We start from the raw sequence: 19,510 nt of genomic DNA on the forward strand, positions 1-19,510 counted from the left end.
GGATTTGTGCTTGTTTGGTACTCCTTCCATTTATGGATGATTGATTCAACTGTACTCAGTGGGATGTTGAAACCTTGGAACATTTTTTGTTGTTGTTGTTTACTTCTCCTTCTATAAATCTGTCCACAAATTTGTCTTGGACCAGCCCCATGTGTTCTTTAGTCTTCATAATGCTGTTTTCTGTGCCGTGTGCTCTGAACAGACCTCTGACACGAGGGCTGGGTATTGCCGCCAACCTCACGATATGATACGTATCACGATACAGGGGTCACGATACGATACGTATTGCGATACATATGTATCCCAATAGATGCTCTCCAAGGCGATACGTATCGCGATATTTTACATTAATTTACTTGAATTTTATAATAGCAGTCATATGTATACCTAAAGGATATGTTAATTATGCTGGATGACAAAACTGTTTTTGTTAGTAGCTCTTCTGGTTTACCACCAAGCAGCATGCCTGGTTTAAATGTGTACGCACTGCAGAGCAGGGAGCAGTTTTCACAGACACACCGGGAAAATTTATTAATATGAATGAGCCGATATGAGCAAAAATATCAAAGTATTAAAATTACAGCTCTAAAATGTGCTTATTTTATTTTCTAAACATTTTTTTCATGTAACACATTTTATTTCGTTTTTTTAAAACAAAATATAGGAAAAATAGTGCATTGAGAAATGTGCCATGTTAAGTTTATATTTTATAAGTAAATAAATTATATTCTTCCTCTGCTTTTTTTCTTAGCAAGACACAGTGTCCAATCACTGAGCTATTTTTGCATTAATTGAAGGAAATTAACTTCAAAGAAGCTGCTGGTTTTTATTTTTTAGGTGCAATGCGAACTTCAAAGGCAAACGTTAAATGCCTATTTAAAGTTAACGAGCAATATCGATTCTGACACCTGCGTATCGATACGTGTATTATCATGAGGCCCGCAACAATATATTGCCGTATCGATTTTTTTAGCACACCCCTATCTGACACCATCACAGAACGGCTGTATTTATACTGCTTTGATTACAGACACTACATTTTATCATTAGGGCAACAGGTGACCAATTAGAACATCACCAGGCAACCTCTGAAGACTAGTGGCTACACTAAAGGAAAATGGGGCTGAATACGTTTGCACACCCTACTTTTTTTTTTTTTTGTAAAACAAGTTTGAAATAAGATATCCACTTTGTTTTACTTCACGGTTGTGTGCTACTTCGTGTTTAACTTTCACATAAAATTTTAATGAAATAAATTTATGTTTGTGGTCGTACCGTGCTAAAATTCTAAAACTCTAGGGCGATTAATACTTTTGAAAGACGCTGTATATAGGCCTATTGATTTTTGCCCTAAATGATTGTAATAATAAGGACCCAGCTGTGATACTATAATGTACACCATGCTGTGGTTGATTTTTGCTCCTTTATCTGCATGTTATGTTAGCTTTCATCTTGATTTTTTGCGTTAAATTATTTGATGTCACTTTGATATGGTGGATGCAGCTTTCAAAGTTTTATTGCTTCTGTGTCAAATATACACTGTTGGATTTTTTTCTCTCCATGAAGTGCAGATTATGGAATTGTTTTGTTTATTCCAAAAGCTTGACAGACCAAGTGTGGTACTGACCTGTGCTAAACAAGATGATGTTGATTTTATGGTCACCCTTCAGTGTTCTGATGACATGCTGGGCAATCCTCTGGGCCGAGAGTAAAGGCTCTCCCCGCATGGACTCAGACGTGTCCAGCAAAATGACAACTTCATCGGATCCAGAAGTGGGTTTGATGTCAAAATTCGGGTAAAAAACTAACATGCAGGCCTGTGGGATTGACAAGCAGGTCATTAAAAAAAAAAAAAAAAAAAAAAAAAAAAAAAAAAAAAAAACAATTCCATGAGTAAAGCTGCAGATGAAGAATGACAGACAGACACCAAACTGTCAGACCTGGCTGTCCTTGTCAGGGTGTTCTTCCACCCACATCCGTGGCAGATGTACATCCGACAGAGTGATTGACAGCTGGAATCCTTCTGGAGCTATGACCTGCCCAGGCAGCACACTCACTACCGCCTTGTAGTCGGTCCTCTGCGGGATAACACTCACGGTGTATTAAATGTATTAATATCGTGATCAGAGAGAGAAAAATTATCAGCGCTGTCACGGCATCGTGATGATGTGTGATGTTGAAAGTCATCTATGTGAGCTCTTGAAGTACTGCTGATCACACATTTTTATGTGAACTAAAATATGAAAACTGTCCTGAAAAGTACAAAAACAAATACTGCACAATTTTAAACAAGTTGCGTGCTCAAAAGACATGAAAAGTAGTTTGTTATGATCCAATAATAATACATGAAAGTAAGAATGTGACCAACCTTCATCTTAATTTTGTGCGTAATGCATTGCACGCTTCTGATCTCATACGGCATCTCAATGGACATGTCCAGGCTGAACTCTCTGAGGGGACAAATGACTTTATTAGCACACACACTTAAAAATAAATGAATCTTGTATCAGACAGATTTTCTGATGCACTGCCACATGCCAAAATAGATGCTGTTTTACAGGTAATCAGACAGCGATTTCCAGATCGCACAGCTCAATGGTGAATCAAACAACATAGCAGTTATCTGCATGTTTAAGATTTAAGAAAGTCATTTTAATGCCACTTAAATCACTTACGGCATATTATTCACAAAATATGACCACTAAAATAGGGCAATATGACCTCTTTTACATTTTCTTCATTTTTTTCTTAATTTTAAATTACACACTTACATATAGGTAATGTTCAAAAATAGGGATGTTCGATACCACTTTTTTTCAGGCCGATACCAGTATGAGTAATTAACTATTGAGTATTTACCAAATAGCAAGTACTGATTTCACTTTGATATTAAAATTGCCATCCTCCCAAATAAAAAACAAAAAACAAACAAACAAAAAAAACAAACAAAAAAAACAATGACAGATAATTTTAAACAAAGACCTATACTATATATCCCAATAAGCATTTTCCTTAAAATTGCATGAAATTAATGGCAATTTTCTATTCTTCTAAATGTTTTAATTTTCTTGAAATTAGGCTGGGTATCGGCCCAATACTGATCTCTGGTATCAACACTCACCCATCCATATTTAAAAATTTAGCGAGGGGTACCATACATTGTAAAAACCCCCCAAAAAAAAACGTGTTTTAAAAAGTAAAAAACAAAAACAAAAACAAAAACATAAATATATATATATATATATATATATATATATATATATATATATAAAAGTGAAATAGTGACATAGTGAAATAACAGAAACTTATTCTTACTTACTTCTCATAAAAAAATGTTTTTTTTACCCATAATTAAAATACACTTTGGAGTTACAGAGATTTTGCCTGATTTTCAGGTTGTTTGTAATGTTTAATTAGAAATATTTCCACATTTAAAAAAAAAATTAATTACCTAGAAATATAATAGGTAAACATTATATTACAAATAGTAATGCTTAAAATTACAGAAATGTGCTGTTAATTAGTTGTTTTTAATTACATGGTTTTATGGAAAGAGTTTTTATAATAATTTGTGTTTGATGTAATATAACAGTATATGACAAATAATAATGTGATTCATCATTCAAAACGCAAAACAAAAATTGAAAAACTAGATATTGGGTTTAAAATTGCAACAGTTTACTGTTATGTTAATTCATGTATATAGCATTTTTCCACCTTACAAAGCTCTCAAACCGTTTTACATTTTGACTACTCAGTCACCTTCTTATGCATTCTTATGCATTAGGAGTTCAGTATCTTGCTCAAGGATACTTCCACATGTTCACAAAGGGGATCAAACCTACAACCTCAGTGATACTAGACCACCACTCTACTACTGAGCCACGCCACCACTGTTTTTAGTAATTTTCGATCACATAAAATGTATACGTAGTTGGTAGTGCTGATGCTCCAAAGCAGGGGTGTCAAACTCATGTTAGCTCATGGGCCGCATGGAGGAAAATATATTATCAAGTGGGCCGCATCGGGAAAATAACGGTATATAACTTAAAAAGAATTGCCGTCATTTATACGAAAGATTTTCGTGGACTAGCCCGAAATTACGGAGCTCAACTGTAATCATATTGTTCTGAAAAATAACACAAATGCAAATGGCAACACTTTGCCGGTATGCGTTACGGACGTGTTAAATCGACCATTTTGCATATATATTGTTCCCAGAATGCATTTTGTGGCGCAGTTAATGATGTTAATCCTTGTCACATCTATTTGTGTTACCAGTAATGGAATTTTGTCATATTTAACACGTCTATGTCGGTGTATGATTAAAAAATAATAATAATAATAATTAAACAAACCGTAGTTTAAGTTGTGTGTAAAATACTGACATCCAGGACGACGAGTCCCCGTACAAGTTGCATTGCTCATCTGAGCACTGAGCACTGAAATTACAAATTCATATGTTTTGATTGTGGCTGGCTGATTAATCAGTCTGACATTACATTTTTATTTTTTTTTAAACTTTACAAAATCCTCTCGTGGGCCGGATAAAACCCATTTGCGGGCCTGAGCCGGCCCACGGGCTGTATGTTTAACACCCCTGCTCCAAAGGCAGCGTCACTCAGTTCAAGTCCAATTCTTTCCTTTGCATATTATTCACCGTCTCCAGCTTTCCCCTTTCCCTAGATTCATTAGATGTACTTTCAAAATAAATATTAATACATAGTCAATGAATGCTACCATCTCGGTCTAGAACAATACAGAAATTGTAGTTATTTTCAATAAAAACAGTCAATTAACAAACAATTTATAGTGAAATTACAGATCTTAATATTTAATTTCTCAGGAATAATAAAGCTCCCCCGAGTTTTAAAGGTGCATTAAAAAGCTGATTTCCATAAAAACAAAACAAAGCAAACATTCAGATTCATTTGTGAACATATTTTAACAATAAATATATGCATTTCTCATGTTTTTTTTTTGGGGGGGGGGGGGTAAAACAACAGAAATATTGTGTGTTTTCACAGTTAAAGTGATTTCATGTTATTTTACATTCAGTATATTAATCACTGTCTATTTTTGAAAATTAAATGATATTTTAAAAATATAGGAATAATCTGTAAAATAAACATTGAAATTCTGTTTTACGATTATTTTTTTGCAGTGTACATAATAGCTGCACCTGTTTTTAGCCTGTAATGAACCCTGTATTCATGAATTGCTAAGATATAACATAATCGTTATATAAATATGTAACTACAGCATATTACGTTGTGCAGTTTGTTTTATCGCTGGCATTGGGCAGAAATCTCATAAGTCACAATTTGGTGAATTTAATATTTTTCAAAAATCTACACTGTTGGTCATTCTGCAAGTGTGTGTCACATCCTTGTGCTTTTAAATCCAGGTTAAAAACTTTGCTTTTTTCTTATACCTTTGATTAGGGACTTTTAAATAGCTTAAATTATTATTTTTTCTTCTTTTTCCTTTTTAATTATTAGGGCCCGAGCAGCGACCGCTGCGAGGTCCCTCTTGTTTTTGTAAGAATTCTTCTTCTTCTTCTTCTCTGTAAACGATCACATTTTGAGGACCTAAACATTTACGAAAACTCACCAAACTTTGCAATCTCTTCGGGCCCGGCGAAAAATTTGATATTATGAAGTTGCCATAACAACACGACTCTATAGCGCCCCCTATCGTAGAAAAATAAAAACAAATCCCGGCCCGTTTGACCTAGAGCTACTAAAATTGGTAGGCACGTGCAGCACCCCGAGACGCACAAAAAAGTCAGTGGAAGCCATTTCCTAAAATGTACAGGAAGTGAGCTATGAATTTTTTAATGTCCAATTTTGGACTATTTTGGCACATTCACTGTGGTCATGCTTTTTCCCCCTTTGCAAACATTTTTCATCCAGTTGACTTCAAACTTGCCATGTATCATCTCAAGACCCGAGACAACAACTGGGCAAAAAAATCTTGACTTTTTGAAATACTATATGACGGGGGCGGGGCATCAAAAATTGCCTTTCAAATTTCATTTGTCCAGAAAGACAAAATGCTTAATAACTCCCATGTACAAGCTCCAAAAAATCTCAAACTTCTCATGCAACTTAACAGTCACGGCCTGAAAACATCTATATCATAAAATTCAGTTATACATATAGCGCCACCTAGTGGTGACAATAAATGTCATACTTTACGTTTTTAGCTACTGTGCCTAGCTCGTTGAAGGGATCCAGTTGAAAATTGGTCAGAAAAGCCTTAAGATGTTGATCATGCTCCACACCGAATATTGTAACTTTTCGCCAAAGGGCGTGGCCTATACAGTGCCGCAAAGTCTGACAATTTTTCGTGAGAATAAAAGCTGCTTTAACTTGACCCAGATGATCCTATCTTCTCAAAATTTCACACAATTGATGAGAGTCCAGCCCTTAAGACATCTACGAACTTATATTTCATCTCACTGATAGTGCCACCTCGTGGCAATTTTTTTTCTCACGATTTTTCTTCAATGTTTTTCTCCAACCACATTAACTGCACCTTCCTCATATTTGCTCAGATGAGGGTTTCGGCCTTCATGATGTCAAAACACGAAGTTTGTGAGTTTTCATGAATCGCTGTGGGCGTGGCTAAGCGCTGTTCGCCAAGAAAACAACGCCAATTTTGAGGGCCTAAACCGGCACAGAAACACATGAAACTTGGCACACACATCTGGCCTGGCAAAATGAGCAATATTTTATCGTGGAATGTGCTATTTTTACAAAAATGACTCAATAGCGCCCCCGAGAAGTTTTTAACGAAACAGCCCCAGTTGTATGTTTAAGCAAGAGCTACGAAAACTTTTAGGTGTATGAGGGAGCCCAAGACCTATAAAAAGTCTCTTGGACCCATATGCTAAAATGAACAGGAAGTGAGCTACGAATTTTTGAATGTCCCATTTTTTACGATTTTCGCACATTTACAGGGGCATACTTTTGCCCACTTCTCCTACACGTTTCATCCGACTGACTTCAGACTTGACCTGGACCATGTCAAGACCTGAGCCAACGACAGGGGGAAAAAATCGTGACTTTTCGAAATACGATATGATGAAGGCGGGGCATCAAATTTTGTGTTTCGTAATGAAAAAGGATATGCTTAATAACTCCCCAGTACATGCTCCAAAAAATCCCAAACTCGACATGTATATTTATAGTCAAGGCCTGAAGGTATCCCTATGACAACATTCAGTTATATATGTAGCTCCACCTAGCCCTTGAGGCATGAAAAAAAATACCCCACTTACGGTATTTTTACAAAAATTGTAAACGCATTGTAAGTGTGATAACTAAGTCATTTATGAATATTCTTTTACTTTCCACCACTCAATATGTTCACCGGCATCAGACCGATCCAAACTATATGTACTTTTTTATTTAGTTTCATTTTTTTTTTTTAAATCGCCTCTATGGACAATAAAAGCAACATTGTGCAATGAGTACGAGCGATGATGTGTATATGTACTTTTGCAAAAAATACCAATCAGGGCAACTCATTGCCTAAAAATAAAAAAAAAAGACGCTGATTTTTGCAGATCTTAACAATCACCAAAACCCATTGAGCTCGACACACTCATCACACCTGGCAAAAAAAAAAAAAAAAAAAAAAAATGTAATGGTTTATCATGCCATTTTCAAAGAAATTCTGCTTCCACTATTTGAGAAGCACTGCCCTAACCCCACCCATAACCCAATTCAAACCTAAACTCTAAAACCAAGTCTTGACCTTCAAAAAGAGGTCTTGAGAAGTGAGGACCGACCAAAATTTCCTCACTTCACACAAATGTCCTCATTATGTTGGATAAAGACATATTTTGGTCCTCACAATGTAGTATGTACACCCCTGCATGTGTGTGTGTGTGTGTTATTTTTACAAATTACTGACCATCTAAGTGTTGAAAATGGCTTGCTCTCTTTGATGGCGTAATGTTAATTTTTGAGTGTTTTTGGGGTCTTCTGAAAAAAAATATTTTGGAGGTACGTTTCGGGCTGACACCATTTTTTGTTCTTTGCTGATTTTATTTTGCTTTGTTTTACTCTGCTCACTTCTGCTTGATCAGCATTTCAGATGAAAATCTGTTCTTACTTGGATAAATAAAAGTTTAATTAATTAATTAATTAATTAATTAATTAAAAAACTCACCATCACAACCGAATCAAAGCATACTTTTTTGTTTTAAAACGTTTGGAGTGGATGGATTGAGAAAAATTAAAACAAAAAGGTATTTCCAGTTTTGTGATGACTTCTACAACATCTAAATTCAAGCAAACCTTGTACTTGCTGCGTCATCCGTTACACACACTTTGTCCACAGTCACCTGTTGAAAGCACAAAAACATCTGAGTTTGCCTGAATCTGAATTTCTTTCTAGGTCCTAAAATCATAATAATAATAAAAAAAGCCCTGTAGTTTCTATTTGAATCCTAGCCAGTTCCGTCTCACCTGCGTAGTCTGGTTGAGCGCTGCCCTTTCCTGCCACGGTGCAACACTGCCAGGCAGGGCAAAGAAAACACTCCCGTCCTTGACGATGAGCTCGGACACAAAGGTCACTTTAATGAGCACGCTGGCGCCTGCTGGCAGGTTGCCCACGCTGATGGTGAAAACGTCCTGCAAGGAAGGGTTAGAGGCCGCACTGCATGTGACATCAACTCTATTGACTACTAGTGTTGTGAGTGTGGATGTGTGTGCGCGTGTATGGCTTGCTCACTGGGGCGTCCTGGTCCATGAGGTAGGCTCCATGGCCCTTCTCTATAGCCTGCTTGTACTGCTTACGGGCCTGCTCTTTCTCCTTCACCTGACAGACAAAGACATGCATGTAAACTGGTATGAAAGAGATCAGACAAGCGACTGAACTCTCAATTCTGGATTAGTGCCGATTGTTGACTGTTTGACAATCCATTCTGTTTTGTTCATATAAAGTCTTAAATCGATACGATATTTGTCAAAAAGATGCAAAGGATGTGTGATGTTTGTGTGTTTCGCTCTTGGTTGCCTTTTTCTCATATTTTTTCTGTAGCTAGATTGTCACGCAAAATGGCAGCATAGCTCACAAGAGGTCAAAGGATAAACTGCGCTTTTTTTCTGCCTTTCTGAGAAGAAAAATAACAAGAAATAAGAAAAAAAGATTCCGGATTTACCATATGTATTGTTTGGCTTATGAAAGAGCAAAAAGGCTTGAACATTTTTATTATTATTGTTATTATTATTATTATTATTATTATTATTATTATTATTAATTTATTAATGTATTTATTTATTTATTTTTAAATGACCATCCATCAATCCATTATTTAAGCTGCTTGTCCTCATTTGGGTGGTGGGTAAATTCAGTCTATATAAAAATAAATCATTCACGGTACTCCTCTACTTAAAATGTAAATTTTTTGTATGTGGGAGGAAAATTCAATATCAGCAGACATGGCCGATCTCTTGACTGTGTGACATGCTACAGTTTCAGATAAACTTCATAACTAAGAAAGCTACGTTTATTTAAAGGTTGCTTGTTTTTTGCGATTATATGTCACATTATGGCATAATACGGTTCATATTCAGACATCCTTCTTTTATATTGTCATTTAGAGGACGTTATGAGCCAGAGAAAACACACGCCCACATTTTGTTTCCACGTGTTAGAATTAAAATGAGGATATGCCCGTCTTTACAAGTTGGATTACTGTAACTGGTCTTTGACATTTTGATAGATGTTGAACTTTTGTATTTTTAACCGTAATAGTGAATAATACAAAGACAGAATGGCAGGGTGTGATAGACCAAGGGACTATAGGGAACATGACAGTAAACTGCATGTAATAATTTTTGGCTCGCTCATCATGCATATACACGTTGCATTCCGAGAAGTACAAGAAGAAGAAATAGAAGAAGCATCTTTTTGCGTCAACCCCTGTACGGTGTAAGGAGAAGCAAAAATAGGCAGTTTTTGTGGTCACTACACAGCAATGTCGAAAGTGTTAGAGAATGTCCACACCAATAGAGTGTTAATCTGACACTTTTCAAAATGTTAACTTTATTCACACTTAACCAGTGTTACTCCAACACTGTATCGTGTAAAAATCTATACTGTTATACACTGAGTAGTGTAAAAAGTACTCTATACTAGTGTCAGTGTTAAACATTTGAGTCTGCCAAACTACAATTAACTCTGGTGTTTAAACATGAGTGTATAGTGTCAGTGTTAAAAATTTAACTCAAACTACACTTTACTCTGGTACTTCATTTAGTGTTTTTCCTCCTTACAAGGCCCTCAAAGCACTTTACATTTTAGTATCAGGAGAAACTGAAGGTTCAGTATCTTGCTACAGGATACTTTGACATAGTCACACTGGTCTGGGATCGAACCCACGATCTCAGGGTCAGGAGACAACCACTGACCCATGTTGCCCCAGCAACAACCGCATGTATTGCTGTTGAAATTCCGACAGCGTGCTGGAAATTTGGAAAATTTCTCCTTCACTGGGAATGAGGGTGTGGTCAATTTAACACTCAAGGTAGTGCTATTTAAGTTGCACCCAACATCCACCCCAACAATAAAGGACATTTACTCTGACAGTGTAACTTTTTCTCCTAATCGTGTTAAAATAATATTGCTTACTGCATATTTGATCAAACACTGGAAATTTAACATTGTGACCGATTTGTTGTGCAGAATGTTCCGTGATACAGGGTATTAAATAATGCGAGCCTGGAAGGCTCATCATTTTTTCATACTGACCAGCAGTTAGCATCTTTCCTTAGAGCTTGTGTGAGTAGAATGATTTTAACTTGAAAGCAATATTTGGTTTTGTTAAATTTTCCCTCTTTTTGATTATTTTAATTTTATATTAATTTTTGGCTATTACAGCTTTGGGACTATTGCTTCTGCAATTAAATCTTCTAACTTAAATTTAAAGCTATTTTGTCATTCTTATTAAGTTTTCCACTTAGAGCATTTAGTGAATGAATAACTACACCCATTTCATCGGTCACTGTCATAAAGATGACCCCATAGTGTATTTAGGCTCACCAGCAATTAGTAACGAGTCCGAGCCATCTTTACAAAGACAGCTAAACTTATCTAGGTCAATAACAAAAGCCAAAGTCCATTCGCGAAAGAGGTGCTGTAAAAATACCGTGTTCAGTTTAGCGCCTTATTTGAATTAAGACTGAACTGAATTAAGACCAGACTTGACCGGTATAAAATTAAGGCAGTTAGAAACCTAGAGGAGTCTTTCTCGACGCCGACTTTCCCCTCTTCAACACCATGTTACTACGGAAGAGGAAAACGAGGAGTTTTAACCCTTTAATTAAACGGAGAGCCAGCCCACATAAGCGGATTTGACAAGATACTGTACCTGTCCCACCACATGTTTTCCATTAATGAAGGCTTCAAAGCCGCACACGGCTCCGTAATCATCCAAAGGGAAGACATACTTGGCTTCAATGGGCACGTTGCTCTGATTGGTGTACTTTTGGAAGATGATGACCTACAAAAAGATAACATGATAAAATACATGTCTGTCTTCCAGGATGGTGCAACTTGAAGACATATAACCAAAGTCACTTAATGTGAAAAATGTTCCTACATGAGAGAGCAAATCCATCAACTTGCACTTCACGTGTACAGCCAGCAGGGGGAGCTGCTGCCCTGAGTTGTCCAGCAGTCCTGCAGTCACATCGTCCAATGGGTTCTTTATGCTTCCAAGGCCATCATGATCATCAGGAAGGACCGCTAAGAAAAAGATACATACACGCACACACATTATCATGATGTCATTATGTCGCCTCCTGAGTGTTATAGGCAAAGCCATCATATTTAAAAATAATACCTCTATTTTCTCTACAAAGATTACATTGTTATACAAAAGGAGTGGTTCAAATCATTGTACTCCTTTGTAATGATAAATAATTTTCATGCAGCTAGCCGACATGCACGCATCGTGGGAATGTCCGGATGGTCCATTAAGTCTTGTATCAGTTTGGGAGTTGCTACTGTACTAAAAACTTGTGCTCAGCTTCTTTGCCAAGTGATCCTGAGAGAAAACTCTTGGCGAAGGAACTTTTAGTGCCAATTAGGAGCAATGCTACAATAGGAAGCTCTGTGAACACGGCCCCTGAGGTACTTCAACGTGAAATCACTTTTCTATTTTTATTTATTTATTTCAGAGCGTTTGAATGTAATCAGCTACGAATGTCATCTTGTGGAGATGAGACTTTATGATGCGCGTTTTTAAAGAGAACACAATTAAGGCTGACCTACCGTTGACTCCTCAAATGAAAAAATTAAAATAATAATGTGACTTCTTTGTACAGCTTAATAACCAAGCATGTGAGTGCTGCGCAGTGCTCACATAAGTCAGCAGGGGGCAGACAAGACTCAGCCAAGGTGTCTACAGTTGGGTTGAACGCCTTCACTTGCTCTCCATCCATGCTGAACCGGACAACATATTTCAGTTTGACCTGGTCCGGACTGTACACCACGTACTCATCACCCTGGAGCATGGAGTGGAACAGAATTAGCTACAGCCATATTTGAACTGTAACCTTTCTTTCTAAGAGGAATTCGATCAAGGTGTCTTTATAAAAAAACACAGGAAGGTGCAACCAGATCAGTTAAGCTACATTAATTATTGAGGAATCTAACACCCACCCATCCATTTTCTGGGCAAGAGGCAGGGCTCACCCTGAGCTGATTGCCAGTCAATCACAGGGCGCAGAGACAAACAACCATTCACACTTACGGACAATTTAGAGTAACCTAAGCCTAAATCTCTAAACTCAAACTCCACCTTTAGAGCAACAATTTCGGTAAAAATGTGCTTCAAAAGTCAAACTAAACCATTTGAATCACTGCAGCAATCACTTCATTGAACACAATATTATTATCATATCAAATGCAGTAAGAAATGGACATTTGCGCCATTGTGGGAGTGAACAAAGTAGACATGCTTGCTGGCAAATGAAGCGGCTCCTCTCATTTCATTTACAGACGAGGCACACTGTCTACAGGGAGGAAGTGTTAGAAGTGCAGGTGATCGACATAACTGTAAGAAGATCTCCACTTGATGATGTAAAGCTGGTCGTTGTGAAGTGTCCCTGTGTGAGAACATCGCCCCCCACATCTATAGCTGTGCAGTGGGAGTGGTTTTAAAAATACAGTGGAGCCTCAATTTCCAAAAGTAATTGGTTCCATGATCATGTTAATAACCTGAAACGTTCATAAATCAAGGTAATTTTTTTTTCCATTGAAATGAATGGAAAAAAAAATTGAATATAAATAAAATACAATATAGAAATAAGTGTAAACACATTATACAGAAATAATATGTGATAGTTATTTATTGATAATATAATACTATTATACACACGATTATAAAGAAATAAAACATTTGAAAAGAGTGATAGTTATTTATTACTCTTTAATTTTAAAAGGAATCTCGACTGTAATGACAAGTTTGCGCTATATGATTTATTTGGTTGCTACTAACATAACTATGAGATTCATTTTTCAAAAATCATTTCTAGTTTAATACTTTTTGTAGACTTTTTATTTGTATGTATGCCGCCATTGTTTACCTTGCAACGTATTCTGCATAGTGATGTATGAAAGCCACTTGACGCTCGCTCTCTGCTGAGCAAAGCCAAACGAGTATAAACAAATAGCGAGGTAAGCCTTCCTTCGTTACTAAATAAGCAACATGTGATCAGGAGAGTCACCCTCTCACAAGTGTTCTCGTCATTGACTAAATGCATTCAGCAGACTTTGATCGCCCCTTTAGGAATATGATGCAGTCCGTGCCACGAAAACAGTAAGTAGACGTAATTTTTCTATGAAAATTTTGTGCATAACTGGAATTGTTCGTAAACTAAGACGTTCACAACTTGAGCTGTTCACTCATTTTTAAATATGATGATAATAATAATAACAACAACAATAATAATAATAATAATAATAATAATAATAATAATAATAATAATAATAATAATGCGTTAAATTAATTGATTACTACAATGATTCAGAGGCTTCGCTGAGCAATGTTGTCATATTTATGAATGAAATCGTGTTAAACCACCTGCACCAAAACATAGACCTGCTTTCAGCTAGCCTGATGAGTAGTCTAATTTCAGCCATAATATTATCAGGTGTGTCGGGGGGGTGCACAGCAGTGTGGTCTGCCAAATTTCCAAACATGGTAGAGAAGGCTTGTACCTACGCGGAAATTAAGAAGTGACAGTTTTTATGCCTTTTGCATGTTTGCTCTCTAATGAAATACAGCCTATAGAGCCCAAAGAAGAAAAACGTTATGCTAGAGCAGGAAAGGAACTTATTAAAATAGGAAAACCCTGCCTGGCTTGCTCAGCAAAAAAAGGCTTCGCAGAACAATATGTGCAAAAACACAAATGAAATTCACCAAACAGATGCTAATATAATACAAGAGCTTTAACACAAATCTGCCTGTAAAATAATAATACTGTATCAATACCATTGATTAAAACCCTTAGACAAGCTTAACTATTTAGTCACACGGACAAAACTGAGAGCCCTACCTCAAACTCGGAGTGAGCGGTGGGTGTGCGGCGGACAGCATGCACGCTGTTGTGCCCCTCAGGGGCCCGAGTCAGAGTGGGGTCTCTCTGGTGAAGCTCCAGGCAGCGCCCCAGGGCTACGTCACAAACCAGTAGCAGCCGAGAGCCGTCCGTGACACTGGGTTTAGAGTACTTTTGGCAGATGCTGTATGGAAGATAGAGGAGGATATGCATAGTGAAGATGGTTTGTGAGGGTGAAAAGGTAAAACAATGCACAGCGGTTGCGTGCTGAAAAACAAATGTGTGAGATATCAAAGTTTAAAAGCATGTTCTTAATGTTTACGAACCTCATGCTATCGCTGAAGTATATGCCATTTCCAAGACTGCCAGCATCTGTACGTTCAATCCCATGATGTTCCACTCCAACACAAGGTAGCAGCAGACCACTAAGAAGAGAGTCAAGGTCAAACGCATTGATTGTTGGCTTGAAGAAACAGCAGTGGGTGAAGATGGACGTTCTCACTCCAATTCCACCCCCCCTACATTTTAAGCCCGAAAGGATATTACACTAGAAGTAAACGGTAGAGCTTTAGAGAAACAGCTTGTAACATTGTTTTTAATAGTATAATTAACTTTGTTCACTGTTACCAGGCCTTGCATTTTAAAGTGGAAGATGACATTTCTTGACAACACGTGTTATATGTGACTTCACTCGTCAATATATGACGTTCTGATGTATTACATTTGTGGAATATGAGTTATGCAACAAAATCCAGCCGTTTTTATCCATGTCAGGGGGCGGCCATTTTGCCACTTGCTGTCGACTTAAGTTGACATCACAGTTGCTCAGGGCAAAGGCCAATCACAGCTCACCTGTTTTCTGTCCTCTGATTGGTTGTTACCTGAGCAACTATGATGTCATTTTCACTCGACAGCAAGTGGCAAAATTGCCGCATTCTGATATTGATAAAAACTGCTTGATTTTGCTGCTCGACTCATATCAACTCACTAACACAATATTAACCAGAATGTCGTATTTCGACTAGTGGGGCTGCTTAGAAAATATTTTTAGTAATTTTTGGGGGGTTGACTTTCTCTTTAAAAGTAAACCCTACCGTAACTGTGAGATTAATTTTTCAAAAAATCATTTCCAGTTTAATACATTTTGTACAAACTTTATTTGGACGGACGCCGCCATTGTTATTTATTTCAGGGCGTAGTGACGTAGAATGACGGCTGGCTCACTGCCGTCATATGTGAAAGGGTATAAAGAAAGCGAGGTAAGCCTCCGTAGCGTTCTTAAAGAAACAACATCCGATCGGGAGAGTCACCCTCCCCCACGCCGTGCTCTCGTCATTCAACAGACGCATTTAAGAGGTTTGATCGTCCCTTTAGGAACGCTATGAAGTTGGATTAAAGAACTCAGCAAAGCAAAGCAAAGCAAATTATATCATATCATATCATATCATATCATCTAGGACCCACAATTTGTGATTGTCTAGAGCTGGGCATTCCATCAATATTGACGGAAGTTCAATGACGGACGCCTGTTTTTTTGGGATGAATAATGAATGACGGGAAACTTTGAAAAATTGATGGACTAAGCAACTCTAGAACTGCGAAATGTAACAAAATGTTATTTTTAATACTTAATTTGAGCTGGTCACATAAATTAATAAAAGTTTGTTAAAACATTATTTCATCACTCAATAGTACCATCCATCCATTTTCTTAAAACCACTTACTCCTTCCAAGGGTCACGGGGGTGCTGGAGCCCATCCCAGCCAGCTACGGGCAGTTGGCGGGGTACACCCTGAACTGGTCACTAGTTCATCACACTAATAAATTGAAATTTACTGACGGTCCTAAAATAATGACTGCAATTTAAGAATGATGGAAGTGCGGTTAAAATAACGCCGACAGATTGACAGATTATCGATTACAGTGAAACAATGACAGACTGACGATGACGGAATGGTGTCCGGGCCATTGACGAATGACGGACCGTCGAAAAAATATGAATTTGTCACACTTAAACTCACCGCGACAGAATTCCAACAAAGTTGCTGGCGCTGGAGGAGTGAAGGAGCGACTTGATGTTGCCGAGCTTGCCCTGAAAGGTCTGAAGCTCCACGGCTCTGCTGACACGTAACACCTGATGGATCTGCACAGCTCTGCAAATAAGGTAGGCATTTACTTCACAAGTAGCTCTTATGAATGAAAAGTAAGCTTTTATCAGCCTACTGGGATCAATCAAGCCTGAAGCAGACCCACAGGAGCTGTGGCTGAAAAGCCCCCCTGTGGGGATGAAACTGCAGAGTGTGTCTCCAAATCAGTGTGCTAGTCATCTATTGAGTTTGTCAGTAAAGCTTAAAGTGTCATGTGTTAAAGAATCTTTCTACCTTAAATGGCTACGCGCAATAAGGTGGGACGGACAACTGCATGCTTCATGCAAGTCACCTTTTGCTGAGCTACACCAACAGATAGACTGGAAAAACCACAGCACAGAACAGAGATGTGACACCTTCCTGGTAGAGCTCTATTCATTCAATAATACTTCATTTAATAACTTCTAAATTTTAAATATATTTAGGCTCTTTAAATTGTAATTATTGTTGTGAACTCGTGGGCGTTTCTACACTCCCTGGGTGCCCCAGGCAAGGAAGACAATAGAGGCTACTCCTCATAAACAAAAACAGAACAATTAATAAGCAAAGATATCTTTGATTGAATAATTGGATGAATAGAATATTATTAAGGAATGAAATCAAACTTTACATGTACTGTAAATAGGTTAAAAGAACCTCCAAAAGGTACATTATGGGCAGTATGGTGATCAACTACCGTAAAATAATGCATTTAACATGTACCTGTGCACAATTTGGTCCCTCAAAATCCATCAATCCATCAATCAATCAATCCATCAATCCATCAATCCATCAATCCATCCATCCATCCATCAATCAATCCATCAATCAATCCATCAATCAATCCATCAATCAATCCATCAATCAATCCATCAATCAATCCATCAATCCATCAATCAATCCATCAATCAATCCATCAATCCATCCATCCATCCATCCATCCATCCATCCATCGTCTTGACCGCTTATTCGTCACAAGGGTCGCGGGGGGTGCTGGAGCCTTCCTCAGCTGGCTTTGGGCAGTAGGCGGGGTACACCCTGAACTGGCTGCCAGCCAATCGCAGGGCACACAGAGACGAACAACCATCCACACTCGCAAGCACACCGAGGGACAATTAACCTGCCACTCATGTCTTTGGAATGTAGGAGGAGACCGGAGTGCCCGGAGAAGACCAACGCAGGCACGGGGAAAACATGCAAACTCCAGGAAGGCCGGAGCCTGGACTCGAACCCGAGTCGTCCCTCAAAATCACCCTTAAAAAGCTGGTTTTTTTTTGTTTTTTTTCCCCCTCTGTACTTGTGTATAATACAGGCCCTTTATTATAATGGTCAACTTTTTTTTTTTGAGTGCCAAAGATACTTTAACAATTTCTGAACAATTCTGGGCTGCTGAGCTATAAATGACATCTATTTATTTGAATTGGCTGTAGTTTTAGATAAATTGCTATTTTGACAATTACTTAATTGATTTCTTGAGTTTTTTTTTTTTTTTTTTTTTTTTTTTTTTTTTTTCCTTGCCCTTTTGTGGTTTGATCAGCGGGGATGTCATTGCTATTTATCAACTCTGGGCATGTGAAGCCCTTTGAGATTGTTGTGTGATTAAGGGCTATGTAAATAAACTTGATTTGACTTGACTTGATAATTCATTTGGGGATATCAAAAATGCTTGTCATTTATTCTCTAATAAAAGTTGAACTGTCAAAAACTGTGAAAACTGACACAAAACCAAATATGAATGTAAACTAATCCTAACTTGTCATTTTATTGTCTTTGGGGGTTTCTAGTTGTGTTTTTGAGATGGTCAAAGGTCTGCCGTCTCTCAGGGCGCCCTATTGGCCATCAGACATCAACAACTAGAAAAGGGCCAGTTTGTGGGGGATTTATTACATATTGCTGTTGCAGTGTCTAAAGCAGTGACATTTTGTCATTGTATGGGCCGATGTCAGCTGTCCTTTAAGGCCCTCTTCAGCTCATAATTATAGTTAACCAACACAACATGCATTACCCAAGGAGTTTTTATTGTATTTTTTTATTTATTTTTATTTTTTTAGGTGATATAAAGAGGGTCCTCAATTTATGACAAGTTGAAATGGCGGTAAATGAAAAGTGCATTCTTGTGGTACGTCATCACGTAATCTTGTGCAGCTGCACAAACAATTTCATTGAATGTCGTACGTAATTTCTAAACGTCATATGTCGGTACCATTATTTGTTGATACCGTTGTATGTTGGTACCATGGTAAACGGAAATTCACCGTTCCTATACAGTATTTTTCTCTGGATTACGCTATGCGGGACTAATTTACTATTGGTGGCAACAGCAAGCTGGCTTAGAATTTGTATTATAATAATGTAAGAACACAGTAACAGTCACAGTCCCTTACTGTATATCCTCCTCCCTTCATCATCAGGCTTTGCAGTAGTTGACTTTCGCTGTATGCTACTTCAGCTTCTATCTTGATTTGTTTTGCATGATTTCCATATGATACCGCAGATGTAACTCTCTTACCTGTCCTCGAGCAGAGATGACACAGTGCGATATTCGCTGCAGCCGGGCTCGACCGTTTCAATGCCGCACCTCAGGGCGCGAAACTTGCCAATGCAGGATGGGGCGGGGCTCCTCAAAGTCATCTCACTCACATTCAGGATGTCTCGAATAAGCTAGACAAGAGAAACAATTAATCTCTTGTCAGTCTTGATGACAGCCGTGTGTGTATGGCAGAGAGACAAGCGCATTTTTTTGTTTCCTTAGGAGCAGGGATATGCGGTAGATAATTTTCGGAGTCATTTGACACAAAGAGCCTC

General features: G+C 37.8%; 1 protein-coding gene across 1 annotated transcript in view; it reads right to left on the reverse strand.

Moving 5' to 3' along the window:
* The window catches only part of parp4 (poly (ADP-ribose) polymerase family, member 4), an 83,741-nt gene that overhangs the window by 24,957 nt on the left and 39,274 nt on the right, over nucleotides 1–19,510 (reverse strand). Inside the window, exons 10-22 of the mRNA XM_077536366.1 lie at nucleotides 19,215–19,366; nucleotides 16,601–16,732; nucleotides 14,906–15,004; nucleotides 14,580–14,763; nucleotides 12,383–12,524; nucleotides 11,618–11,763; nucleotides 11,387–11,518; nucleotides 8,746–8,832; nucleotides 8,481–8,645; nucleotides 8,310–8,356; nucleotides 2,369–2,450; nucleotides 1,941–2,078; nucleotides 1,628–1,817 (exon numbers count right to left, since the gene is read on the reverse strand). Of these exons, the coding sequence (XP_077392492.1) occupies nucleotides 1,628–1,817; nucleotides 1,941–2,078; nucleotides 2,369–2,450; nucleotides 8,310–8,356; nucleotides 8,481–8,645; nucleotides 8,746–8,832; nucleotides 11,387–11,518; nucleotides 11,618–11,763; nucleotides 12,383–12,524; nucleotides 14,580–14,763; nucleotides 14,906–15,004; nucleotides 16,601–16,732; nucleotides 19,215–19,366 (1,696 nt within the window). The remainder of the gene's footprint in view (nucleotides 1–1,627; nucleotides 1,818–1,940; nucleotides 2,079–2,368; nucleotides 2,451–8,309; nucleotides 8,357–8,480; nucleotides 8,646–8,745; nucleotides 8,833–11,386; nucleotides 11,519–11,617; nucleotides 11,764–12,382; nucleotides 12,525–14,579; nucleotides 14,764–14,905; nucleotides 15,005–16,600; nucleotides 16,733–19,214; nucleotides 19,367–19,510) is intronic.

This window comes from Festucalex cinctus, chromosome 11 (genome assembly GCF_051991245.1).
Source record: "Festucalex cinctus isolate MCC-2025b chromosome 11, RoL_Fcin_1.0, whole genome shotgun sequence".
Classification (NCBI taxonomy): domain Eukaryota; kingdom Metazoa; phylum Chordata; class Actinopteri; order Syngnathiformes; family Syngnathidae; genus Festucalex; species Festucalex cinctus.